Source organism: Salvelinus namaycush, chromosome 16 (genome assembly GCF_016432855.1).
Source record: "Salvelinus namaycush isolate Seneca chromosome 16, SaNama_1.0, whole genome shotgun sequence".
NCBI classification, from domain to species: Eukaryota; Metazoa; Chordata; class Actinopteri; order Salmoniformes; family Salmonidae; genus Salvelinus; species Salvelinus namaycush.
Window position 1 is genome coordinate 16,863,381 of NC_052322.1, and position 22,423 is coordinate 16,885,803.

A 22,423-nucleotide genomic window follows, 5' to 3' on the forward strand; every position below is an offset into this window, starting at 1 on the left:
CATGTTCAGCCAGATAAAGTGTCCGAGGTGAAAACGTTGAATGAAAATAGTAGAGCGCGGAAAAACCTATGATTTTGGTAAATGTGTTTAAATGCAGAGTTTTGATGAAACGGTTATTAAAAGTAAACAGACAGCAGAGCAGCACGGAGACAACGTGGTGTGGGCAGAATGTTTTTTTTAATTAACATTTATTGTGAGGGACTTTGTCTTACATTTCCTTTCCATAATCCCATCCCATTTTCTCCACACAAAATCAGGGATACTGCTACTATGGATTCCATCTAGCTCCAACCCTAAATAACAGCATTATCTAATAGTAGACCTCACCCCAGCACAGTGTGAGAATGTTACTGTGAGGGTGTAATATATTCTTTCCCATAATCCATTCCCATTTACTCCTCACACCTCTAGCAGGCAGGCAGATTTACTGGACATACACGCACACCTCTGGCAGGCAGGCAGGCAAGCAGATATGTTGGAGCCTAACCCTCGTCTTCCTTGCATGCTGTGGAGCTTAAGGATTTAGGGATGCAGAGGATTAGAGGATTTCAGATTGCGGCGGGGAAGAGAGAACAAAAAAAAGAGAAAGCCATGAAATGCAGCTATCTAAAAACGGCTCAGGGGCTGCAGCATCTAGATCAGAACCCATTATTTCACCCCCTGAGGGAGAGAAGAAAGAGAAGCCACCATTAAGAGCCCATTGTTGCATGCCTGGGAGGGCGTGCTTTAGAATACTTAGAAGTAAAGGAGATAACAGGGACATGGGAACCCTGCCTTTAATCTTCTTGTAGTTTCCTGGGTATACTACTCTTCAATTATACTAGTATACTATACAAATGCTGTGATATTTTTATCATGTTGTACTGTGTCTTAAGATATTTGCATTTCTTGTGAACATTGAAATTGTGTGAAAACCAGATTCCCCACTGGAAAATACAGAATTTTAAATTACAAGTCTTTCAAAGCCAATTTCACTTGGGGAGTTTGGAAATGCCACAGTTGCACATCTAAATAGTACATTTTAACAGTAATATTAGGGTTTCACAGCTGTCTGATACTTGTCTAAACTTCAAAGCAATGAAATGGTTGGAATCATATCCCAACATAAGAGCCATCCTACTGGGCACACACTGGTTGAATCAATGTTGTTTCCATGTCATTTCAAATCAAATCAAATTGTATTAGTCACATCCCCCGAATACAACTGAACAAAATACAACAAAATATGGATAAGAATAAGAAATAAAAGTAGCAAGTAATTAAAGTGCAGCCATAAAATAACAATAGAGAGACTTAATACAGGGGGGTACCTGTACAGAGTCAATGTGCGGGGGCACCGGTTAGTTGAGGTAATATGTAGGTAGAGTTTTTAAAGTGACTATGCATAGCTGACAACAGCAGAGAGTAGGCCATTTGGTTAGGTGTTCAGGAGTCTTATGGCTTGGTGGTAGAAGCTGTTTAGAAGCCTCTTGGACCTAGACTTGGCACGCCGGTACCGCTTGCCGTGCGGTAGCAGAGAGAACGGTCTTTGACTAGGGTGGCTGGAGTCTTTGACAATTTGTAGGATCCTTCCTCTGACACCGCCTGGTATAGAGGTCCTGGATGGCAGGAAGCTTGGCCCCAGTGATGTACTGGGCCGTTCACACTACCCTCTGTTGTGCCTTGCGGTCGGAGGCCGAGCAGTTACCATACCAGGCAGTGATGCAACCAGTCAGGAAGCTCTCGATGGTGCAGCTGTAGAACCTTTTGAGGATCTGAGAACCCATGCCAAATCTTTTCAGTCTTCTGAGGGGGAATAGATTTTGTCGTGCATTCTTCACAATGAGATTACATTGAAACAACATGGAATAGACGTTAAATTGACGTCTGTGCTAGTGGTGCACTGGTCAGCTGTTTGTTCATCCGCACCCAACCGCAATTACTAATAACCCATCCGCAACGGTATGTGATAAAGTGAAAATCTTTAGCAGATACTTTTTCTAAACCTGAAAAGGGACAACTTCTAAATGTTATTCAGCGAAAAAAGGCAAATATCCAAATCGGATCTTAGTAACCACATTGTGGGCCTGTACGTCAATCATGATGGATTTGACAAATATCCACTTTGTTACATCAGATTTGTTGAATGTGCAACAATCAAGCATCCTTCTGTCCCCCACGGTCTGCATTCCATTGACCTCTTTACCACATCCCCATTACCTTCCCGATGTCTTTCCAGGAGTTCAAACTCATTTTCGTGTCTTTTGAAATCCAGACACAAGGTTTCATAAAGGTGTTTTTTGTTCTTGTTCTGATAGCCTTTTGTTAAAGTTATCCATGTTTGTTGTCAAGGAAGTTGTTAAGGAAGTGAGTTTGTGTTTAAACAGGATGTACTGCCCCCCTACCGTCAACCAATCATGTCAATGTGGAGCTATGCAGATTCCTCTGCAATGTTACAAACTTCGGGCGGTGCTCGGCATCGCTGGGATACTCCGGACTGCTAGTATAGACAATGTGCTGTAGGCTACAGCTAGAGACTGCTGAACAATGTTTTAACGGGGTGCAGGATATTGTTTTTGCCTGATGTAGATTGCTTCTGCTTGTAATTTCTAGGCTATTTGTCAGTCAACTTGTCTATAATTAGATAGGCCTACGTACAGCTTATCTTCTGTTGTTATACTGTACAATGCCCAAGAACAGAGTTTCTGTTTTGGTTTTAGCCCTAGCACTACACAGCTGATTTAAATAATCAAAGCTTGATGATGAGTTGGTTATTTGAATCAGCTGTGTAGTGTTAGTGCAAAAAACAAAACATGCAACATGTAAAGTGTTGGTCCCATGTTTCATGAGCTGAAATAAAAGATCCCAGAAATCTTCAGATGCAAAAAGCACATTTCTCTTGAATTTTGGGCACAAATTTGTTTATATCCCTGTTAGTAAGCATTTCTCCTTTGCCAAGATAATCCATCCACCTGATAAGTGTGGCATACCAAGAAGCTGATTAAACAGCATGATCATTACACAGGTGCACCTTGTGCTGGAGACAATAAAAGGCCACTCTAAAATGTGCAGTTTTGTCACACAACACAATGCAACAAATGTCTCAAGTTTTGAGGGAGCATGCAATTGGCATGCTGACTGCAGGAATGTCCACCAGAACTGTTGCCAGAGAATGTTATGTTAATTTATCCACCATAAGCCGCCTCCAATGTAATTTTATAGGCCTGCATACTCACCAGACATGTCACCCATTGAGCAAGTTTGGGTTTCTCTGGATCAATGTGTACGACAGCGTGTTCCAGTTCCCGAAAATATCCAGCAACTTTGCACAGCCATTGAAGAGGAGTGGGACAAGATTCCACAGGCCACAACCAACAGTCGAATCAACTCTATGTAAAGGAGATGTGTCGCGCTGCATGAGACAAATTGTGGTCACACCAGGTTACTGGCTGGTTTTCTGATCTACTCCCCTAACTTTTTTTAATGGTATCTGTGACCAACAGATGCATATCTGTATTCCCAGTCATGGAAAATCCATAGATTAGGGCCTAATTTATTTATTTAAATTTACCGATTTCCTAATATGAACTGTAACTCAGTAAAATCTTTGAAATGGTTGCATGTTGCATTCATATTTTTGTTCAGTGTAAACTGACATTGGTAAAGTTTTCTCTGTCATCTCTGCTTCTTTCGCAGAGAAAATATGTCAAGGTACCGGGGATAAAATGCAATAAAGGAAAAAAGGGAAATATTTTCTTGTAACGGCGTTCCTCCTCCTCTTCATCCGAAGAGGAGGAGCAGGGATTGAACCAAACTGCAGCGTTGTGAAATGACATATTTATTCAAACAAGACGAAAAACGAACTATACTTGATAATAAACAAAATAACAAAACGAATGTAGACAAACCTGAACATACGAACTTACATAAAACACGAAGAACGCACAACAGGAAAAATGACTACATAAAACGATGAACGAACGAAACAGTCCCGTATGGTGCAACAAACACTGACACAGGAAACAACCACCCACCACAAACAGTGTGAAAACACCTACCTTAATATGACTCTCAATCAGAGGAAATGAAAACCACCTGCCTCTAATTGAGAGCCATATTAGGTACCCATTAACCAACATAGAAACAGAAAACATAGACTGCCCACCCAAACTCACGTCCTGACCAACTAACACATACAAAAACTAACAGAAAACAGGTCAGGAACGTGACATTTCTCTGCAAAATTTCAAAATGACATCAGTTTGACTGGTTGTAAGGAAATACAAAGCTGTGCAAACTACCCAACATGTTTCTGATAAGATTTCTGTTCGGCTTGGATGTATATTTTATGTGTTTGAAATACTATCAGCTTTTAATATGCTGGTAAAGACAGCACCTCCACAGATGGTATCTAACTGGGCATTAGCATTCTCTCAAGATGCTGAAAGAAATCATTCATATTTCTCCACTCCTGTTCCAGAGTCAAAAGTTTGCCTACATTTGGTGTAGGCCTATCATTTCACTACAAGAAATGCTTAATTCTGCAGGAGTTAATATTAATACTGTGAGAGGTTATAGACTTACAATCAGTGTCTAGATTTCAGTTTCCATTTAGCCCACCTGAACAGTAGGCTACAGTTCGCCTGGCGCGTCATAAGCCTATTTGAAGTACCCATCTTGTGACTGTCGAATTTGTATAGCGCCTCATGATCATCACACATGACATAGCCGGCACTGCTATCATCCTCTTTCACCACTTCACCAAATCTTTCCCAAACATTAGGCTACTTTTCTGTCCCTCTCCACTCTTTATTTTCAACTACATTTTTTCTCTTACTGAATTAAACTCCATAGTCCTTTTTGCCTCTTTGGATCAACATGAACCTTTTCTGCCCTGAAAGCATTTGGGGATTGGCGTGTAGGCTATTTGGCGCGCTTGGTGCACTTACAGTTAGGCCCTAAGATTTAGGCTTATGCACCAATGCCAGATTGCCTAAAACAATTAAAGAAAATCCTCAGTGTAGCCTATAGATATAAATTGCCCAAGAATTATATATTTATGGATTTGTTAAGGTATTGTTTTTCTCTTTATTCAACCCGCCCGCCACCCACCCATCCTTCATCCACGCAATATTTCATGAAGGGTTATGAGTCATCCCGTGCATCACTAGTCTGTGCCTAGTGGGATGTCTAGGAGATGTGATATTATAGCACAACTGAATTCCCCTGTCTTTGATAGCAGCGTGACTCTGAGCCACTCTCCATTGCTGTGGCTCCCCTCTCCTTCACAGGGAAATATCAGCTGTCTTGGCGATGTGTTGTTGGAGGGAGAGCCTTGAGTTGTAATTGAGGGGCACAGGGCAGGGATAGCACCGCTGCTCCCACCTTCCTCAGAGATTTCCCTTTCCAGAAAATGAGCGAAGCAATACACGCCAAAGATTTTAATTCATTTGATCACCACGGATACTTAAGGATCTTGAAAGATTTAAATCCAAAAGGTTGACCTTGGCTTATCATTAAACACTCTCCCTGTTGCATTGTGGTCTGCAACATGTGTAATACAAGTTCTAATGCATCATTACTAATGCAATACAACTCATGTTGTGCACTGCAAGCAGTGTATTTGGTATCTCTTGCATCGTGTCGTTAGGTCTTTGCAAAGATGGACTGGACAGTGTTGTTTTTGCTGGAGAGCTGAGTCGATTCATAACAGCCAGGAGAGAGAGTGCATACATCTGTCTAATGACTAGGTTTCTATGGAAACCAGGTTATATTTTGAAGGCACTTGAGGTGAAAAACCCCAGGGCTTCCGTTTTCTCTTTGACTCTGCTTCAAAACAATGCTTAATTAAATTAGTGGGCCATTCTGAAAGGCTGCATATGCTCCAGCCAAGGCCTAGCTTGGTAGCACTTTATATTGGCTGAGGTCTCAGCCAGCCCTTTTTATCTTCCATTATCCTTATATTGAAATAGGCTACTTTACAGTAGAGCTTTTTACTGGGCCTACTGGCGCCAGCGTTGAGCTTGATGTTGATATAAATGTATGTTGGAGCTTCAGAGCTTTCAAGACAAAACAATACAAATACATTTAAATTATGAATCCTTTTTTTCAATTATAAGTCCAGAAACATAACATATTCTTTCACGTGGTCTTTTGATACAAGGCCTTTGTAGGCTCAAACACATGGATTGATGTTGTGGAAATATAAGGGTTGAATCACAGCTACAGTGGCTTGCGAAATTATTCACCCCCCTTGGCATTTTTCCTATTTTGTTGCCTTGCAACCTGGAATTAAAATAGATTTTTTGGGGGTTTGTATCATTTGATTTACACAACATGCCTACCACTTTGTTGATGCAAAATATTTTTTATTGTGAAACAAACAAGAAATAAGACAAAAAATCTGAAAACTTGAGCATGCATAACTATTCACCGCCCCAAAGTCAATACTTTGTAGAGCCACCTTTTGCAGCAATTACAATTGCAAGTCTCTTGGTGTATGTCTCTACAAGCTTGGCACATCTAGCCACTAGGATTTTTCCCATTCTTCACGGAAAAACTGCTCCAGCTCCTTCAAGTTGGATGGGTTCCGCTGGTGTACCGCAATCTTTAAGTCATACCACAGATTCTCAATTGGATTGAGGTCTGGGCTTTGACTAGGCCATTCCAAGACATTTAAATGTTTCCCCTTAAATCACTTGAGTGTTGCTTTAGCAGTATGCTTAGGGTCATTGTCCCGCTGGAAGGTGAACATCTGTCCCAGTCTCAAATCTCTGGAAGACTGAAACAGGTTTCCTCAAGAATTTCCCTGAATTTAGCGCCATCCATCATTCCTTTAATTCTGATCAGTTTCCCAGTCCCTGCCGATGAAAAACAAACAGGAAAACGCTATGTCTGGCGCAAACCCAACACCTCTCATCACCCCAAGAACACCATCCCCACAGTAAAGCATGGTGGTGGCAGCATCATGCTGTGGGGATGGTGTTCTCGGGGTGATGAGAGGTGTTGGGTTTGCGCCAGACATAGCGTTTTCCTTGATGGCCAAAAAGCTCAATTTTAGTCTCATCTGACCAGAGTATCTTCTTCCATATGTTTGGGGAGTCTCCGACATGCCTTTTGGCAAACACCAAACGTGTTTGCTTATTTTTTTCTTTAAGCAATGGCTTTTTTCTGACCACTCTTCCGTAAAGCCCAGCTCTGTGGAGTGTACGGCTTGAAGTGGTCCTATGGACAGATACTCCAATCTCCGCTGTGGAGCTTTGCAGCTCCTTCAGGGTTATCTTTGGTCTCTTTGTTGCCTCTCTGATTAATGCCCTCCTTGCCTGGTCTGTGAGTGTTGGTGGGTGGCCCTCTCTTGGCAGGTTTGTTGTGTTGACATATTTTTTCAATTTTGTAATAATGGATTTAATGGTGCTCCATGGGATGTTCAAAGTTTCAGATATTTTTTTTTAACCCAACCCTGATCTGTACTTCTCCACAACTTTGTTCCTGACCTGTTTGGAGAGCTCCTTGGTCTTCATGGTGTCGCTTGCTTGGTGGTGCTCCTTGCTTAGTGGTGTTGCAGACTCTGGGGCCTTTCAGAACAGGTGTATATATACTGAGATCATGTGACAGATCATGTGACACTTAGATTGAACACAGATGGACTTTATTTAACTAGTTATGTGACTTCTGAAGGTAATTGGTTGCAAAATATCTTATTTAGGGGCTTCATAGCAAAGGGGGTGAATACATATGCACACACCACTTTTCAGTTTTTTTTAAAACAACTTATTTTTTTCATTTCACTTTACTAATTTGGACTATTTTGTGTATGTCCATTACATGAAATCCAAATAAAAATCAATTTAAATTACAGGTTGTAATGCAACAAAATAGGAAAAACGCCAAGGGGATGAACACTTTTGCAAGTGTTCATTTGCAAGTGTTTACTGCACTAGCTGTCATTAGCATTTACTGTGGTTGAACCTTTCTCATTTACATCATGGTGTAATGTAATGAATCAAAAAATATTGGCCCAGGGAGAGCCAATAATGCAAGACACCATATTGATGTTTAAACCATTGGGAGTACTCCAGCTGGCTTAGAGATAAAGCACAGATGCTATGTCTGTGCTATTAAAATAGCAGTAGTCAATCATCTATCACTGCATCATACCTCAATATTTTCTTCCTCACCTTTCTAAATCCACACCTGAAGGAGTATCGATTGAGTAGCCTAAGCTGACTGGTTCTGTCATGAGAAGGCGTCCTGAACAATTCCTTTTGATTGATTGTAAAGCTGATCCGTCTTGGGGGGATGTGATCATCAATAGCGTTTTAAATCCTGAGGTCAGTCCATTCCCACGCTGTCTGTCTATCTATCTGTCTGTCTGTCTCAGTGTGGTTGGGCCCAGCACCCCACTTGGAGTAACGGCCTCACACTGTTCTGCTTCATTACCCTATACTATTTGTCTGTCGGTTTGGGAAGGAACACACACCCTTGCACCATGACCAATACTCTGTGTACCTCCCAAAATGGCACCCTAATCCCTATATAGTGTACTACTTTTGACCAGAGTCCATAGGTCTGGTTAAAAGTATGGCACTGTATTGGGAATAGGATGCCATTTGGGATGCAGCCCCTGCCTGTATGTCTGTTTGTCACCACCAGTCTGTCTGTCTGTCTGTCTGGGAAGGAACACAAAAGACTGCACCGTGATCAGCCCCCAGTGGGCTTTGGCCTCGCTGCCCAGTATCTACAGCTGCAGCACTGTCTAGTGTGTACATTACATCACACAGAGAGAAAATAGAACTTCACTGCCCACTGTCTAGAGCTGTGGGCGTACATCACTGTCTCTAGTGTGGACACCACTATATGTAGAGCAAATAGAGCTCTGATAACTGTATGTCAACGATCTAATGTGCGGAAGTGTCTTGTGACAGACTGTCAGTGCACGTAATATTTGGTTCCGTGTTCCGATGATTCAATGTCCGGTTATGCTGTCATATTGGGAAATAAATATGTGCGTAGGATAATTAAACGGATACTAACAAGTGTTAGCGCAATGACTGGAAGACTGAAGTATCCCTTTAACAACCAATTGGTAATGTGTTTAATGTTATCGGTGGTTACATATCTTGGGAAAATTCTTCTCAGCCATCGTAGACCATTTCAGCGACATAAAATATCCATTCTATGCTCCCTTCAGATAGTCTACATAAACCATCAATCTACTGTATCTTCTCATTTTTCATCACAGCAAATGAAAAATGTGCCAGTGATAGGTTGGTCAACACTGTCCTTTGTGCAGAACTGTGAGGAATGGTAGTTGACAAGGAGAAGTCATGGCCGGGGATAATGTTGAAATCCCCTAGGAGCAGAGGCACAAATCCCCCAGTCTTGGAAATCTAGTCTCCATCTTGGATAAGCCTAAAGTGCTCCGTACTGGACACACAATTTATAAAATTATTTGATGGATAGTTCTGAACATGAGAGTTTTCATCTGAGTAAAAATGTACCGTTTTTTATCTGTGGACATTTGAAAGTTATAACTGCACTCGAAACCATAAGACATGCATGAAGATATCTAATAATTATAATACAAGATCAGGTAAAGTGTGAAAGGATTCTGAAAGGATCAAATGTAGAAAAAGAAGAATCCATGCTGATATTCCATCCATGTTTCATTTGAACCACTTGCAAATCTTCCTGTCTAAATATTATGTCATAGGCTATAATGTAACTGTTGAACGAACAAATATCCTGCAGTAAAAATGTTTAACATATGCTCATATTTGTCCATTAAACTGAGAAACAGTTGAGCCAGCTGAATTTCTAAAAGGAACTAATTGAATCTGCCTCGGAGCAGGTCGTCTTATCTATCTAACAGTTGGGAATTATGTTGAGATTGGAGTCAGAATACACTTAGAAAGCCCCAAGATGCTCAGGGACTGTTCAGTGTGAATTATTGCAGACAATTCAGAGTAATCAAGACTGCAGCAGCAAAGAACGAATGCTGCAGCAAAACCGAAGAAATAAAAGTCAATTTTCCACTGTGGAAGTATGGAAACGTTGGCAAGTATCAGGTGGAGAAAAATAATTACATTGCATCAAGAATATATTTACTGAATAACACTGGGCCAAGCCAACAATGTGGTGTTTTTTCTATGCCTTCTCAATTCATATTAATGTTTGCTTGGTGCTGCCTGTCAGCATTTTCGTTGGCTCTCCAGGTCTTTGGATCCCATTTGTTCTTCCAGAAAGCATATTCATAATATTGAAATGTAAATGACTTGGGTTGTTCCAAGCACACCCCACCCCCGTCTCGTCTTAACACCCACACACGTACAGATAGGCTAGAAACACACCCCATTCATTGATGCAACTATCTCTGCGGCAGTTATCCCAAGAGTCTTTGTTGCTATTGAAATAGATGATATGCCTATTTATAATTTATCAGAGTTAACTGTAATTACTTTTTAACTCAGTTGCAACAAAGTGTGTGCTACTGCGATAACAACTGTGTGTGTGTGTGTGTGTGTGTGTGTGTGTGTGTGTGTGTGTGTGTGTGTGTGTGTGTGTGTGTGTGTGTGTGTGTGTGTGTGTGTGTGTGTGTGTGTGTGTGTGTTACTTATCTTTTTACTGCTTTAAAGTTGTAATCCTTAATGGGGGAACTGCCACATCTGTTTGGGATATTACAACAACAAAGAAGTTACTGCAAACAACCAACACTGTTTTTTCCCTCGGACATCATTGCACACGTGATAGAACAACAAAATACGTACTGCAATTTTTTGGACCACACTGCTCGACGCACCTCACCTCTGTTTCGTTCACGGAACAAAAACAATAAGAAAGGTGCTGGGGTGAACAGTGGCGCTTTACTCCCTCGTGCAGAGTCCATTTCTAAGGATGAGCGTTTATGTATTTATCACACACATCCATACAGCAATGAAGACAAATGTATAATATGATCATCAATCTTCCGAAAACAGGTTGGATAGTAAACATTTGGCTGACTTACCGCCAGTATTTCATTGCCACTGATACAGCAATACCAATCTATGGTGTTAACGTGATGCTGCACCCACTGTGCCATACTAATCTACTGTTCCATATTTTGTGTTTCAATCTAATTGATTCTGATTTTCTTCTCACTGTCTCCTCCATCTGTTTGTCCATATTGTGTGATCCTGCGTTTGGTCCCTGCGGATCTGCTCCAGATGTCACTTTTGGCCTCCTCCTCAGCGTGTTTGTGGTGTGCGGACTTGTCCTGTTGACTCTTTGTGCCTTCGCCTCCTGGAAGCTGTGCTGGGTGCCTTACTGGCAGAACAAGGCAGCAGCAGCCCTTTCCTCCAGCTCTGCAGCCCTGACCCCGGCCTGCGGTCCCCCAGACGACTGCCCCCCCTTCCACCTCCACATCCACCCTCCTCAGCCCCAGCACCAGTTCCTCCCAAGCCCCAACCAGCAGAAGTCACCGGTCACCATGGCAACGGAGAAAGTGAAGGACCCGATGGGTTCCGTGGGTTTCCTGGAGGCTGCTGTGAAGATAAGCCACACGTCACCTGATATCCCAGCGGAGGTGCAGCTCTCAATGAGGGAACACTTTATGAGGCGTACTCAACGCATGCAGCGGCAGGCCACTGAGCCTGCTTCCTCCTCCAGGTTAGCACACACCCGCGCCATCGACATGAATACATAAACACACAAACACACGCACACACAGAGGCGTGGTCAGAAAACTAAAAGGCTCAGTTAGTTAGCAGAAATATCGATAGTCAGTTCTAAAGAATCACAGGAATTGGCAACCCTCATAGGAACCTGACAGTACAGGCCAAATATCCACATAATGGCAACAAAGATAGAAAATGTACTTTTAATCTACCTGAATCCACTTGAGTATTCCACAGCCGCACACACATACACACGCGCACGCACACACACACACACACACACACACACACACACACACACACACACACACACACACACACACACACACACACACACACACACACACACACACACACACACACACACACACACACACACACACACACACATATGCACACACTAACATAGACACACAAATACATACAGAAAACTGAATGGGTCTGGTAGTCAGCAGAAATATCAATCGTCAGTTATAAAGAATCCTCATAGGGACCTCACAAATCTCATAAGAACTGCACAAAGAAAGTTAGTCATTCATTTTTTATCTGAATCCAATTTGTTATTCCGCAGCCATTTAAAAATACAGTTTCTGCATGATTATCACAGTGCAAAAAGGCAATTAAGTTTCCTTTTGTTTTGGTCCTCCCAAGCCCATATACTTTCTGCCTGTGAGCCATTTGGTGCTGTTAATTTAAAATATGGTAATTAATATATCCAGATCACTTCATGAGAAGTAATGGAATACACTTAAAAGCGTGGGGGGAAACACCAGTAAAACAATCCCACAGCTATTATTCCACATAGCCACAACTCCAACGGGGGGTCTGATTATTGGATGTATCTCAAATTGTTTTTCAATGACATAATCTTTATGTTCTGTTGTCTTGAAAGACCCCATACCCGTATTGAATAACAGACCCTAAGATGAGGACTATTTGTACTACTGAGTAAAATAAATTGAATCGAGGACCATACGGTTCTAGGTTGCAGAAACACTATTAAGATTCAAAAACCACTTGGAATTGAATTCACCTGCTGGGCAATCAAGCACAATTCTTCAAACACTGACTTCTCCAGGCATCATAATGAAGCTGTTTATATTTCCCCCTCTCTCTCCTCTGTCTCTGCCTTTGTATACACTGCCCTTTGCTACTACCGATTGCATGGTTTTATAAGGTTCTCGTATTTTTCCCCCCTCTCTCTCCTCCGTCTCTGCAGACACAGCTCATTCAAAAGGCACCTGCCCAGACAGATGCAGTCGATCAGCCTGGACCTTGGCAATGACTACTTGGACGAGGACGAGCAGCCCACCAGCATCGGACGCATCAAACCCGAGCTCTACAGACAGAAGACCCTGGACACTGACGAGTCCGCCAAGAACAGCAACGCCAAGAACTGTGGGAAGATCAACTTCTCCTTGAAGTACGATTATGAAAATGAGGCCCTCCTGGTCAACATCCTCAAAGCCTTCGACCTGCCCGCCAAGGACCTGTGCGGCAGCTCAGACCCCTACGTCAAAATCTATCTTCTCCCTGATCGCAAGAAGTTCCAGACGCGCGTCCACCGGAAGACGCTCAACCCCACGTTCGACGAGTCCTTCCAGTTCCCCGTGCCTTATGATGAGCTGGCTGTTAGGAAGCTCCACATGAGTGTGTTTGACTTTGACAGGTTCTCCAGACATGATATGATCGGGGAGGTGGTGGTGGATAACCTCGTTGAGACGTCAGACCTCTCCAGAGAGACGGACATTTGGAGGGACATTCAGTACACCACAACTGTAAGAACATATGTCTGTTAATCTCTCACTTAAAGCAGAGTTGACATAGTCTGGTCCCAGATCTGTTTGTGCTGTCTTGCCAACTCCTATGGCCATTGTTTGGCATGACAAAGCCCATAGGAGTTGGCAAGAGAGCACAAACAGATCTGGGACCAGCCTAGAGTTAACATTGTTTACATGTGTAACCAGTTAGAATAATAACCTCATTCAAATCATTATGCCCCCCAGAAAAAAATATGCATTTTTTTTCAGTGTGTCATAAATACTTTTCTAAAGTAAGATGTTATTCTCATCATATGAAATGACAGTAGTTATAAGCTAAAGGCATAACAAGTACTTGTAATCATTACAAAGGTCATGAAACTGTCTGGGCAAAAAAAAATGTGATCCTTCCAACGACATACTGAAGTGGTCATTAATTTTTATACTAATCTATTTTTGATGGTGTCCTGAGGATGTCTTGTTGTGCTAAGTGCAGTAGTGCACTATGTTGTTGGCGTCCGTTTGGAATCTATTTGATGCTTCTCTTCACTGGAAGGCACTTCAGTCAGAGTATTATCTGTGGCCCGTATTGTTGAACTTCAGCTGCCTTTGGAGGCACCGCTCAATAATCTAGTAGTTATTGCTAAAGTGGCAGAAAGCAGTTGCCTCGTTGCTCAGCACACACATTTTATTGAACAAGGAATGACTCACTGCCAAAACTCCCTAGCTCACCATCTTGTAGGCAATTGCAAAGTTAAGTACGCAGTATGCAGACAAGGGGGGTTCTAAATGTCTCATGAATTGTTTCATTAAGGATGCAGTAGATTAAACAATATGGGGTTTAGGAGCATGTACCTGTAACATGAGCTTGAGCCTTGGGCTGGATGAAAGTACTGCATCAATGGGCTGGATCAAGGGAATGCATCAATAATACCAACCCACAGGCATTAGGAAGATAAAGAGTCTAGAGGGGGCGGGCTGGGAGAAGGACGGAGAGAAAGAATTATTGACATCAGGCAGTGTTTGATCCATACAAACTGTTTTGGGAGGGTTTGCTTACTAATCATTGGCCGGTTAGAGGGTGATTAATCAATATCTGTAATACATAATAGAAATGTGTAGGTAGGCCCACTGTTTCCACTGCTTCATCCTGTGGTGATATAGTGCTAAATGATAGTGGCTGACTAGAAACTCAGAGGAATTGAAGGGGTGTGGTTGTATTGCTTCAGAACTCAAAAAACGATCTCACCTGAGACATATCTTAAATTTGAACACTAATCCTGGCTCAAACCCCGATTTTTGCATTTTCCCAAATAACATTGACACTTGCAGCCCATGCCTTCAGCCACACCCAACCACCGCTTTAATCCTTGCCCTTTGGCTACAACGCTGCACTAATACCCTGAAAAGTAATACTTTTTTACTGAGAGGAGGCATTAATAACAGGTCATATTGCCTTCAGACGGAGAGGGCAAAGGGGCAATGCCTAAACTAACTGATTTGAAAACATTACTGCAGTCTCCACATTGTTCCTTAGCTTCGTTTCCTGTAACCCACTGTAACTTTCTATGTTGTATGTCTTTAGATGCGTAATTCCACAGAAGGGCCATAGAGTGCCCATTTGTCACTGTCCTGCTGATTTTTCATTATAACTTCTTGAGCGTGAGCCTGATAGTCAGTTCTGTGTGCGATGGCAGGTTTCACACAAATACAGCTCTTGAGGGATATTGGAATGACTTTGGCTTTACAATCCATTTCCATCCTAGTGTTTTTGCCCGTGCGTCAGTGGGGCCTGAAGGAATCCTTCCAGTGCTGTGTGTGTGTAACTTAAATTTTTTTCTGTTTGTTCCCACAGGAGAGCGTGGACCTGGGAGAGATCATGTTCTCACTATGCTACCTTCCCACTGCTGGACGACTCACTCTCACCGTCATCAAGTGCAGGAACCTCAAGGCCATGGATATCACGGGATACTCAGGTAGGTATGCGTGCGCGCATGTGTGTGTGTGTGTGTGTGTGTGTGTGTGTGCGTGTGTGTGTGTCCATGTCTACGTGCATATGTGTGACTCATTGTTTGTCGTAATGACTCAAAGTAGAAATACACCCTACCCTGACTGTTACATATGAAATTATAGATACAGTCACATAAAATGTCAAATTAAAACAGCAAACTAAGGGAAGTCCTCTCTACTGCTTCTAGTTCTGTGGGAATCTATTAATATTCATCAGTGGCAATATGAAGATGTCATCTCCAGCAGCTTATTTCTATGAGGTTTCAGGCGGTGTTCATTGTTATGTACGTTTGCATCCCAAATGGCAGCCTATTCTCTATATACTGTAGAGGGCTCTGGGCAAAAGTAGTGCACGATGTAGGGAATGGGGTGCCATTTGGGACACAGACTAAAAGTCTGCTGTTCCATATTCCATTTATATTATCAATAACCAGATACCATTACAGGAAATATGTTTGCTTTGGAATTAAAGTGACATTCACTGTGAGTTAAATGTCACGAATCGGGTTGTATTCATTCAACCCAAAATAAGACATGTTATTATTTACCTCTCATCTTTATTTACATTTTACAAGTTATACATCCCTCCTCAGAGGATTTACATGTCTCCCAGTTGTTGCTGAATTGAACTGGATCTGTGTGCAGTAAACCATGGCTAATCAACGGTACCCTGAAGCATATTTGGTTGCAAAGCCAGCCCTCCTTATATTTTGTTTATGAATCGAGGGCAGCTTACATCTGACTATTATACTGGTATAATGTATCATAGGAGCTGACAGATGAAGATTGAAATCAGTATTCACCACAACACTGTTTCACTTTATCCCGTTAAAGCACTCTGTCAAATGCCTTCACTTCCTCCGCTTTCAACACTTGAGGTGTTGACTCATCAATGTAATGTAATTTAATGTAGAGCGAATTATTCCAGACATTTTCAAGGATGTTATTGCTATATTTAGGTTTAAGTAGAGCAGGAGTGGAATACACAATACACATGGGAAATACATATGGGAAATGAAATTGATCGCCGCAGCTGCTGTATCAAAACTGATGTGTTTGAGTTAAGGTGAGGTCACTGTAGATCTACACTATCTCTATCGAAAAATCACACTAACAGAGACTAACATCCAAGCATTGAAAGACAAACTTGTCATCTCATTCTCTCAGGATGTCTCTCGTGACAAACTGTTTGCAGGAAATTTGATTCGAGGTTCGAGGATTAATCTCAAGATAATGTAGCTATAGAATATAGAATTTAGATTCGTTATAAGCACCTCATACCTTTCCTTTCTCTCACTGGCAGATCCCTACGTCAAAGTGTCTCTCGTCTGTGACGGGAGGCGTTTGAAAAAGAAGAAGACAACAATCAAGAAGAACACTCTGAACCCCACGTACAACGAGGCCATCATCTTCGACATCCCCCCAGACAGCATGGACCACGTCAGCCTGCACATCTCAGTCATGGACTATGACTTGTACGTACAGTTTCAAATATATATATTGGCACCTACAGTTGAAGTCGGAAGTTTAGATACACCTTAGCCAAATATAAAATATTAAATATTAAACTCAGTTTTTCACAATTCCTGACATTTAGTCCTTGTAAGAATTCCCTGTCAGTTAGGATCACCACTTTATTTTAAGAATGTGAAATGTCCGAATAAAGTAGAGAGAATGATTTATTTCAGCTTTTATTTCTTTCATCACATTCCCAGTGGGTCAGAAGTTTAAATACACTCAATTAGTATTTGGTAGCATTGCCTTTAAATTGTTTAACTTGGGTCAAACGTTTCGGGTAGCCTTCCACAAGCTTCCCACAATAAGTTGGGTGAATTTTGGCCCATTCCTCCTGACAGAGCTGGTGTAAGTGAGTTAAGTTTGAAGGCCTCCATGCTCACACACGCTTTTTCAGTTCTGCCCACAAATGTTCTATAGGACTGAGGTCAGGGCTTTGTGATGGCCACTCCAATACCTTGACTTTGTTGTCCTTAAGCCATTTTGCCACAACTTGGAAGTATGCTTGGGGTCATTGTCCATTTGGAAGACCCATTTGCGACCAAAGCTTTAACTTCCTGACTGATGTCTTGAGATGTTGCTTCAATATATCCAAATCATTTTCCTCCTTCATGATGCCATCTATTTTGTGAAGAGCACCAGTCCCTCCTGCAGCAAAGCACCCCCACAACATGATGCTGCCACCCCTGTGCTTCACGTTTGGGATGGTGTTCTTTGACTTGCAAGCCTCCCCCTTTTTCCTCCAAACATAACGATGGTCATTATGGCCAGACAGTTCTATTTTTTGTTTCGTCAGACCAGAGGACATTTCTCCAAAAAGTACGATCTTTGTCCCCATGTGCAGTTGCAAACCGTAGTCTGGCTTTTTATGGTGGTTTTGGAGCAGTGGCTTCTTCCTTGCTGAGCGGCCTTTCAGGTTATTTCGATATAGGACTAGTTTTACTGTGGATATATATACTTTTGTACATATTTCCTCCAGCATCTTCACACGGGCCTTTGCTGTGGCTCTGGGATTGATTTGCACTTTCGCACCAAAGTACGTTCATCTCTAGGAGACAATACATGTCTCCTTCCTGAGCGGTATGACGGCTGCGTGGTCCCATGATGTTTTTACATGCGTACTATTGTTTGTACAGATGAACGTGGTACCTTCAGGCATTTGGAAATTGCTCCCAAGGATGAACCAGACTTGTGGAGGTCTACAATTATTTTCTGAGGTCTTAGCTGATTTCTATTTTGTTTTCCCATGATGTCAAGCAAAGAGGCACTGAGTTTGAAGGTAGGCCTTGAAATACATCCACAGGTACACCTCCAATTGACTCAAATGGTGTCATTTAGCCTATCAGAAGCTTCTAAAGCCATGACATAATTTTCTGGAATTTTCAAAGGTGTTTAAAGGCACAGTCAACTTAGTGTATGTAAACTTCTGACCCACTGGAATTGTGATACAGTGAATTATAAGTGAAATAATCTGTCTGTAAACAATTGTTGGAAAAATTACTTGTGTCATGCACAAAGTAGATGTCCTAACCGACTTGCCAAAACTATAGTTTGTTAACAAGAAATGTGTGGAGTGGCTGAAAAACTAGTTTTAATGACTCCAACCTAAGTGTATGTAAACTTCCGACTTCAACTGTAAATACAAATCTGCCGTGCACACTTTCCAGCCACTTGGTGGGAGTCTGTCAAGAGAGACTATGTTTGATTGAACTCAGTTTTACGTCTGCTGAAACATTGTCAAAACATTTAACTCAGATGCTTCTCTCAGAGGACTATTCTGTATCTTTGCAGTTTGCACGATACGCCTCCTCGAATAGAGCACTCTGCGTGTTGTCTATTTTTTTTAAACAAACTGGACAACAAAGAGAAAGAAAAGGTCAGGAGTCAGGACATTCACTTTGCTGGCTGAAGGGATGCTCTGAGGGTAGTCTTTATCAACAAACATGGCTGGTTAAATGGGTGCAGGTGTGCTAGTTTATTAACACACGTGTGTGTTGCTAACTGGCAAACCGAGTCTACTGTGGTTATCAAATTGTCCTTGTTTTGTTTACTAGTCAGTCCCTTCGATCTCGGATTATATTGTGGGTGTAGGGATTATGATGAGGGAGAACAAACATCCCCATTGGTCTGAGCCAATCCAGAGAGGAGTTTGTTGGTGCCATTATCGTTTGTAGTTGTTGAGCACAAACCCTTTCTTCATCGCATTTACATTTCAGACATAATCTCTCAAAGAGATATGGAAATGTCTCCTTTTAACCACCCAGATGACTCAGCTCTATTCACATGAATTACAAACGCGACATGATCACCTCACCTCTCCCTTTCACTTCTTGCAACTGTTTCCTCTGATAACAACATGTATGTAATACGAGTTGGAGATGCCAAATTAGTTTATTTAAGGTGAATTCCACGATTTTACATTGGTGGGTTTACAGAATATAATTTTTTCTCCATTTACACTGCTGCATGTAATACAAATTCAGCTATAGAATCAACCCTGCATTTTGTAATGTAGTGTGTCTGAAGAGCAGGATTAGCTGTAATGTTGTGTTGACGTTGTGTGATTTTGTGTGTGTTGTCTGGCCCCTGCAGGGTTGGTCACAATGAGATCATTGGTGTGAACCGTGTGGGGTGCAGTGCTGAGGGGCTTGGCAAGGGCCACTGGAACGAGATGCTGGCGTACCCACGCAAGCCCATTGCACACTGGCACCCCCTACTGGAGGCCAAGAAATCAGAGAAAGAGGTTAGTTCATACAGCACGTTGCAGCGTGTGAGGAATAATGTGTAGACTATATTTACTATACGTACTATATTGTATATAGTTAAAATTATTGTTTTTTTCAACGATCACATGTAGGATAAAATCAATGTCCGCTATTGTAACAGTGTAATATCTATGTTCTAAATGAAGTGTGTGTGTGTGTGTGTGTGTGTGTGTGTGTGTGTGTGTGTGTGTGTGTGTGTGTGTGTGTGTGTGTGTGTGTGTGTGTGTGTGTGTGTGTGTGTGTGTGTGTGTGTGTGTGTGTGTGTGTGTGTGTGTGTGTGTGTGTTTCTGTGTCTGTCTGTGTGTGTCTGTCTGTGTACTGCAGTGGAAAACGCGGACGGCCAGTTTTGACAGCCAGGGCTCCTGCCCCTCCCCCAGGCGTCCTGCTAGCCCCTGAGCAGAACCACATGTGACCCTAGCGGAATGGCCCAGGTTTGGTTTGGGTCTCTTCTATCTCTCCTACTGATCCTACTTCCTGTCTGTTCTGTCTGCCTGAGCCTAAGGAGAAACATAACCCCACTGAGACTCTCTCTCAGTCTTCACTTTCCCTCAAGTGTAGCCATAGAGTGCTCCCAGTCCTAAGACCAGATCCTGGATCAGCATCGTCAGTTATTTGTGAAAGTAACGTTGTTTAAAAAAAATCAACATTAGAATTACTGATCTGGAGTCAGACCTAGTACTTGGGAGGCTTTGGTTTTTATCCTGAGCTGATCTTCTCAAGTGAGTCCCCAAAGGGGAAGATTGTTGTCTGAGTGGAACAGCAGACTGCCGTTTTCCAGTTTATCTATCTTTGGGTTGAGGCTAATGGAATGTGATCACTGCGCTCTCACAGGGACTTGGTCTAAACACACTGAAGTTTCTGCTCAGCACTGCAGAGCTCTTTGATGAGAGGCTCCACATGGAAATCACACTTTGAATGCAGTTGAAGTTTCCCAGCGAGACAGAGAAAGAGAACTGAAGGATATGGGGTAAGATAGGAACTGAAGGACAGTGGACGGAACTAAGGAATATCTAAAGCCGTCTGCCCTTACTTTCTCCTTTTGTGCGGCAGTAACAAAAAAACATTGTGACACAATCAAATGTGTAGTTCTTTCACCAAACATTAACTGTCATAGTAACCAATCCAAACAAGGCAACAAACTCATTTGAAAATAGTAGCTATGTTGTATATCTTCTCGACATAAACCATTACATTTTCAGGAGTAATGAACAGAACTGGGTGGTTTTAACCAGTCAAATAGTGTTCATCGAGTTTATAGCAGTTCATTGAATCAACAAATATGATCAGCACATAATACGAGCACCTTGCAACAATGTTGGAGCATAGCACTTCCTGAGTGTCTTTCTATGGAACAACAAAGAGTTAAATAGCACACAGACTCCGAACCACCCTTACCTCTCTCTTTGTTTTCTCCTAGTTAGTCTTGGTTCTCTTACCTCTTCCATCGAAGTGTATTCTCATTACTCCTGTTCCCATAGTTTCCCTCTCTCAGCTGAACGTACTGCACTTCTTCAGCACCTTCTTATCGTGTTCTGTTCTCTGGGGTTTGTTTGAACTGTACAGCACAGTCCTATATCTGCTAATGTAAAGTTTGTATTTCCCACCAGAATACAAATTAGGTATAGAACTAGTATTGTTGTGTTTTGGGAGTTTTCCTTATCCTGCAGCGTCCAGACCTCTTCTCCAGAATAGAAGAATTTGACCCTCGGTGGACCAATAATCAACTATTCATTTCATATTTTCTTGTCTATCATAAGCCAGAGGTACACTGGAGCAATTTGTAATGGGGTGACTTTCAATCTGCTCTTTATACACGGATTAGTTTATTGAATATTGTTGAGGAGTTTGATCTAAATCCAAACATATGATTTGCATTATTGAACATTATTCAACGAAATCCAAAAAGTCAGCGTTTACGGTAAGGGTAGGCAGTCATGTAGCTACTTCTTCTACTGTTTTTCTAACGGTTGTACTGCTGGATATTGGACAGATATACAGTACCAGTCAAAAGTTTGGACACACATACTCATTCAAGGGTTTTTCTTTATATTTTACTATTTTCGACATTGTAGAATAATAGTGAAGACATCAAAACTATGAAATAACACATATGGAATCATGTAGTAACCAAAAAGGTGTTAACAAATCACTGTTTGCCTTGATGACAGTTATTGCACAGTCTTGGCATTCTCTCAACCAGCTTCATGTGGAATGCTTTTCCAAAAGTATTGAGGGAGTTCCCACATATGCTGAGCACTTGTTAGCTGCTTTTTCTTCACTCTGCAGTCCAACTCAGTCCAAGAAATCTCAATTGGGTTGAGGTTGGTTGATTGTGGAGGCCAGGTCATCTGATGCAGCACTCCATCACTCTCCTTCATGGTCAAATAGCCCTTACACAACCTGGAGGTGTGTTTTGGGTCATTGTCCTGTTGAAAAACAAATATATGCGGATATCATCTGTTCACCTACTCTGCGTCTCACAAAGACACGGCGGATGGAACCAAAAATCTCTCAAATTTAGACTCATCAGACCGAAGGACAGATTTCTACCAGTCTAATATCCATTGCTGGTGTTTCTTGGCCCAAGCAAGTCTCTTCTTCTTATTGGTGTCCTTTAGTAGTGTTTTTTTTGTTGCAGCAATTCGACCATGAAGGCCTGATTCACACAGTCTCCTCTGAACAGTTGATGTTGAGATGTGTCTGTTACTTGAACTCTGTGAAGCATTTATTTGGGCTGCAA

At 42.0% G+C, this 22,423-nt stretch overlaps 1 protein-coding gene across 1 annotated transcript in view; it reads left to right on the plus strand.

Moving 5' to 3' along the window:
* syt6a (synaptotagmin VIa) overlaps positions 1-20,079 on the plus strand; it is an 85,379-nt gene extending 65,300 nt beyond the window's left edge. The window contains exons 2-8 of the mRNA XM_039010723.1: positions 11,184-11,323; positions 11,396-11,625; positions 12,853-13,411; positions 15,249-15,369; positions 16,707-16,878; positions 19,511-19,661; positions 20,008-20,079. Coding sequence (XP_038866651.1) covers positions 11,184-11,323; positions 11,396-11,625; positions 12,853-13,411; positions 15,249-15,369; positions 16,707-16,878; positions 19,511-19,661; positions 20,008-20,079 — 1,445 coding nt within the window. The remainder of the gene's footprint in view (positions 1-11,183; positions 11,324-11,395; positions 11,626-12,852; positions 13,412-15,248; positions 15,370-16,706; positions 16,879-19,510; positions 19,662-20,007) is intronic.
* The last annotated feature ends 2,344 nt before the right edge of the window (positions 20,080-22,423 follow it).